Genomic DNA, 6000 nt, shown 5'->3' on the forward strand with positions numbered 1-6000 from the left:
GTGTGTGTGTGTGTGTGTGTGTGTGTGTGTTTGGGATTAACGAAGCTTCGAAATAAGGAACCTTATCTCATTTTGAGATTAACGAACCGTTGAAATAATGAATCTTCGGAATAATGCCACAAAATCATCTATGTGGTATGGAATTTATGTGTTTCGGATTAACAAACTTTCAGAATAAGGTAACTTATTTCATTTTCGGATTGATGGACCAACCTTCAAAATAATAAACCTTCGGAATAATGGCACAAATGTTTGGAATAAAGCACCCTATTTCATTATCGGATTAACGAACATCCAGGTATACTGAATTTGTGCGTTTCGGAATAACGAACTTTATTTAATTCATTTTTGGATTAGCGAATATTCGGAATAACGAACGCCACGGGAAGTAAATGCCAACCGACGAATCTCGTTCTTTTTCTCCGTCTGATTGTCTGCTTGTGTTTTCTCTGCCTATCAGGTCTGTGTGGGTTGTTCCTCGCTCCCTGTCATCAGTGTTACATAGCCACGGAGATGAACGAATCTTGCTGTGTACCCTGCTGTGTACCCGGCTCTATGATTGCCATGCGCACACAGGTCCGCGGCCGGCACAATATTCAGGTACGTACACCATTTGTAGAGTTTGAATGCAACAACAGTTGCGGTATACGCCATGGACATCTTTGAAGGTTTCCATGGCGGTAGAATGTTTAGTCGTTAGTTTAGTAGTTCTAGCCATTTTCAAGAGAAAAGCAGTAAGAATATGCTTACCGAAATGTCGATAATAGGAATCCACTTTTCGGCGTCACATACGTACTGAAAGAATGCACCGTGAAGTTTTCTAATACAGAAAGATACACGCCATTTAACAAAGTTTCTAAATAGGGTCATCATGTCATTAAAAAAACTTCTTTTCTATTCTACTGCACGTGTTACACAAAAGGAAGATACTTTCCAATGTATCATACACATTTCAATTATCTTGGTTTTCAAGCGACTTCAATCACAAATCAAGTTGATAAAAAGTAGGTATATCGGATTTCGCATTTGAATTTTGTATTAAATCCCTCCCAACAAATCTGTCTTGAAATGCTAATGTAATAACGTTGTACACGAACATGTTGCCAAAAGCACTATAAAGAGCTAATTACGTTCCCATTACATCCTAATATATGCGCATATGTTAGCATAACTGTTTGTTTTCGTTTAAGAGTGTACTTCAGTATTTGACTTTTTAATAGATTACACAGATACAGACAATGCCATTTTCAGACAAACATATTTGTTAAACAATGTATAAATCACTGTTAAAACAGGAAAACAGAAGAGCAGATCAAAAGAAATAGTGTATAAAAAATCACTGAGAGGAAATTCAATTCAAATTCAATTCAATTCAAATGAATTTATTAGGAATTTTCTGCATCGAATATATATTACGAATTGAAATACAGTCATTTCTTTTTGTTTACAAGACAATAGAACGTACAGTGTGTTCATCCGAATATAAAACTGAGATATACGTGTACAGATTGAAGAGAAGAATAAGAGAACGCGTCAAATGGGAACCACTAGGGATATAGTGAATCAAATGATCTGAGTGAATTATGGCACATGTATTGGGAGTGTGAATGCAGAAGACTGTCGTCAAATAAGCATATAGCTTGAAGATACGACAGCCTTAAAAGAGAAGAAAAAAAAAAGAAAATGGGCAAAACATACATCTTGTATACTAATCGAAAAGAAAAGAAAAAACATTGCAACAACAAAAAATGTATAGGCACTATATATACAGAGAATGAGGTGAGTGAGGTGAGTGCTGATGCAAGTGGAAGAGCCCAGCAGTCGCGCGATACTAGGTGTCTTTTTGAGATAGGAAACTTAAATATGTTTATTGAATAGTTTGATGTAGAGAGACTGGAGGGGGGGGGGGGTATCAAAACATTAAAAATCAATCTATTTAATTTTTGGTTACAAAGGTCGGATATCAGCTAATTCCCATAACTTGATATAATGTACTTTTTCATGTTTTCTTTAAAAGAATAAAGTGATGTGCATGCTTTAATTTCTTCTGGCAGAGAATTCCATATATCCGGTCCATGGTGTTGGATAGATCTATGAGCGACAATTAGCTTCGGGTTATTTGAATGTCATTGCGATGACGAGTAGGATAGGAGTGCACTTTGCTATTGTTGAAATAACTATAGAATATGAAAATATACATAAGAACCTGAGAAAAAAAATATGTTCACATAGCTTGTTTATTGCTGGAATCCCCTTTACCATGTGTTTACCGCAGAGAATACATCTAATGAACTAAAGACCAATATACGAAATAACTAGAGGGCAACAGTAAAAGGAATAGGGGATTATGATTAAAAACTTTCAATAAAAATCCAACGAAAGTTCAATAAAAAAATGACAAGGACACCATTATGTGGTACTAGATGGAGACAAGATTTCATGGAGTGTATACGTTTGACAAAAGCTCGTGCCTAACGCCTGACAGTTATTTCGTTTGTCCTAGTATTACCATCCACATTTCAACAGTCTTCAAATATTATTCTAGTCAACCTAGATATGTATGGACATCACTAACACTCGTTAAGCAATTCATCTACGTCCCTAAATGAGTTCTTGCTTCATTTTCTTAATACTTATTTCTTGAAGTATCGGAGTGCGTATTCACGAAAGCTCACTTTTCGAGATTATCGAACTTTAAAAGTTTGAATGCCTGAAACAATCACATTTTATTGCTTAAAGAGTTCATACGTGGTAATATGAAAAGATGTGAAGCCCTTTTTAGCTGTGTAAAATGAAAGCACTGTCTTTCAAAACTGTAACAACTCTGATAACAAACCTCAATTCCACATCCAGAACAAAATTCCATGCTCAGTTCCTTCTGCCGACTATTCATTGTGACAGGGCCCCTTTTGCCGGCCAGGTCACGAGGACTGATCTTCTTATTTTGTTTTTGACTTCTTTTGCTTCCGGGTTACAGGGATCTATCATGGGCGACTGCGTCGTGACAGTTTGTCCCTGCGTTGAGCCGTTCAGCCAATGCCAGCTTGCACGTGAGGTGAAGAACATCAAAGCCGGCAAGGTGCAGGCCTAGGCCGCTGGAGTCGGGCTGGCACAGGCTGAGCTTACGGCGTAGGAGCATCGAGGGATCGCACTTGTCAACTAGGCAAAATCGTAATAGTTAGCAATGACCACTCTGACCATATTGAGTATCACAATAAGTTTGCCAGTGTTCATGTCGAATATTAATGGGTAGAGTAAAATTGACCGGATAGAATGATAGAGTTTTCACTCAAAGTGCAGATAAAACTAGGAAGTTGTTAACAATTTTGCTGTTCGGTCATCCCCATCGTGAGTATCAATGTCGCACTGGTAGTGGGGTATAAATGCAATTTTAATCTGAAGGACAATTCTTTGGGGATGAGTTTTAGCCAATAGTCATTCAAATTTTCTGACATTGATTGTCGCTTCTTACTCTTCTGGCAAGCCAGATTTCACAAATTTTGTTCCATCTTCAGGCTTGTAATAGAATTATTCAAACCAGACTGGGAAGAACGCGCATGCTGGTTGGAATTTAAAGTATCCCCTCTAGATTATCATCAAACTGTACTATGATTAGACACGATGAAAATTCTGACGAAACGATGCAGTCCCTGAAGGGATGACGTCATGATGTGAAGCCATGACGTCATCCCTCTTTCTCATATATTGAATACAAGCGTGACCCCTCGGCGCGATTCGTATGGTAGATGGCCGTTGGTGGCAGTGTTCTGTCTTACTGCAGATTCGATATAGGCCTAGTACGTAGCACTTGGATGTCTTTCTTTCATAGCAAATCCTTGCAGAATTGTATTTTTCCAGTTTATCTGAATAATGTTGACAGGGGTACAGTTACGAAATAATACTGGTAGTGAAACAAGTTTGTAAATTATAGCCATATTCCGTGTTGTGAGTATGTTTTTTTTAATCACATTAGTCTCAATTAGCAGTCACTGAGGAGTACAACTAGTATAGGGTTTGCTGTTAAGCTTCAAGCATCTTGGTTAGTCGTCTAGTCGCTGAAAACCTTGATATTCAGATTGAGTCTAAACAGATTCACACAGCGCTGGAGCGATCGGCACTGAAATAATTGAATGCATATGAATTAAATTGTAGCCATCTTTTAATTGGCGTATAGATGTTTAGAAATGTTTTCATGTATAGAGAGCAGATAGTAAACAATCATATACAACGAATGGGTAAATTTCGATGTAACAGGAATAGCTGAAGAAGAGCATTGCTGCTACAAATGCTATTAGCAAAGGTGCAGCGCATTGTTGTATGAGGGCGCCATTCTATTACCAAAGGCTCATCCGCAAAATGGGCACTTGCAAATGAAGTGATGGTTTTGGATCATCATGGATTACTCATTGTATAGTAGTATGTAGTTTTAGATGGTTGCTTTGTTCACCTCAACATTGTTTCCTTTAGTAAACCTGAGCATTCCTACTCGCTTCTTTAATCTCATGTCAGCCTGTGACGTCACAAATACAAAATTCATTAGATGTCTGTTTGAAGGATTGAAAACAAAAAGAAACAAGAAAATCATATTGCAATGTATTTGATTCCCCGAAAAAACACAACAGACCACACGAATTTGTGTTGTTACAGGATTAGCGTGATAATGAAACTTGGATAGCGAAGTGCACAATGATAGCAAGATAGAGTAAGATAAGGGAAGGACATTTACGTTCCAGACTGTAGGGAATACAAGGCTGAATTTGTTATAAATTTATGGACCAATACCTTGAGTTAACACTTCGGTAGTACTGAAATAGAAATTACAAACTATACGCAGAATCATCACTTATTTCTTACACACTGCATAATTAACTCCAGCGTATTGTCTGTTGATCAGGTGATAGGACTGGATTTTTGCAACACTTGTTCAGCTAGGAAAAGCCTCACGGATTTTCTAAATGTTGTATTTTGCGTGTATTTCGTAAGAGTGCGAAAATTGGTTATTTTTTCTTTTGAGTGATTTTTTTTTTCCTCGGACACAGTGTAAAATTGTGATGATGCTTATAAATGATATTACTGAAATGAATATGTGAACACTTGTTTAAATCTATTGAGCGCTAACAAATCTGGTGTAAGAAAACAATAGGGTTCAGGTATGATTGACTTTAAAAATATGATGCTTCGGAACATTGGAATATACATTTTTTTGTCACATAACATAATAGTTCTCTAAATAAGAGAATAATAAAAGAGAAGAAGAAGAGAAACACAATAGTTCTTCATTGTCAAAGACTATGAAAACGCACACAGTTAAACATAGTTATCTGCGTAGACCTGTTTGTCACTGCACAATCCATTACAACGCAGGAAGTCTTGGTATAGACCAGAAATAGATTTAGTCAGAAATGTCAACTTCATTGTATTCATAACATTTCCTCGACTTTCAATGGCTTTTAGAGAAACCATTTTCAATTCATCAAAAGAAAGTGTATGCTGCTTATTGACGTCAAAAACACAAAAGAGTTACATTCAGAATGAGACTCAGTGCCTTTGATTTCTACATTGTGTGTGTGTTCAACCTACTTCATTGGTGTGTGTGGATCTTGCGTCATTACAACAATCGCTTGCTTACCCTATAAATGTTCACAATAATCATGATGTTAAGTCTTCTTAGATTAGATTTAGCAGTAAAAAAGATATTCTGCATGACATTGTAAAGTGATTATTTGTGATTCTTAATGTTTTTGTCTCGTTTACATTTTTCTGAAGTTTTCTATTCACCTGCATTTTCTATTGTATTTCTGTCGTAATAAAGTTAAGGAAGTAATGAACTAACGTCTTTTTTGTTCATTTATTCGTGTTTTCTTTCATTCTTGCGCCAGAGAACTTGACAAAATCCTTTTAACTAATAATTACATACCCATGTCATATCCGTATTTTCTGTCTGTAACACATTCGACGATGATTTATCAAGCAGGTTATCTTATCATAATGAAGAATGTC

The 6000-nt window shown here is 36.6% G+C and overlaps 1 protein-coding gene across 1 annotated transcript in view; it reads left to right on the top strand.

The window, feature by feature from the left end:
• LOC139712879 (placenta-specific gene 8 protein-like) overlaps positions 1 to 3532 on the top strand; it is a 50315-nt gene extending 46783 nt beyond the window's left edge. Inside the window, exons 5-6 of the mRNA XM_071624659.1 lie at positions 461 to 600; positions 2978 to 3532. Of these exons, the coding sequence (XP_071480760.1) occupies positions 461 to 600; positions 2978 to 3091 (254 nt within the window). The 3' untranslated portion in view covers positions 3092 to 3532. The remainder of the gene's footprint in view (positions 1 to 460; positions 601 to 2977) is intronic.
• The last annotated feature ends 2468 nt before the right edge of the window (positions 3533 to 6000 follow it).

The sequence above is a fragment of the Diadema antillarum genome, unplaced genomic scaffold, assembly GCF_040938485.1.
Source record: "Diadema antillarum isolate AM-2024a unplaced genomic scaffold, OU_Dant_1.0 seq00001870_RagTag, whole genome shotgun sequence".
Classification (NCBI taxonomy): Eukaryota; Metazoa; Echinodermata; class Echinoidea; order Diadematoida; family Diadematidae; genus Diadema; species Diadema antillarum.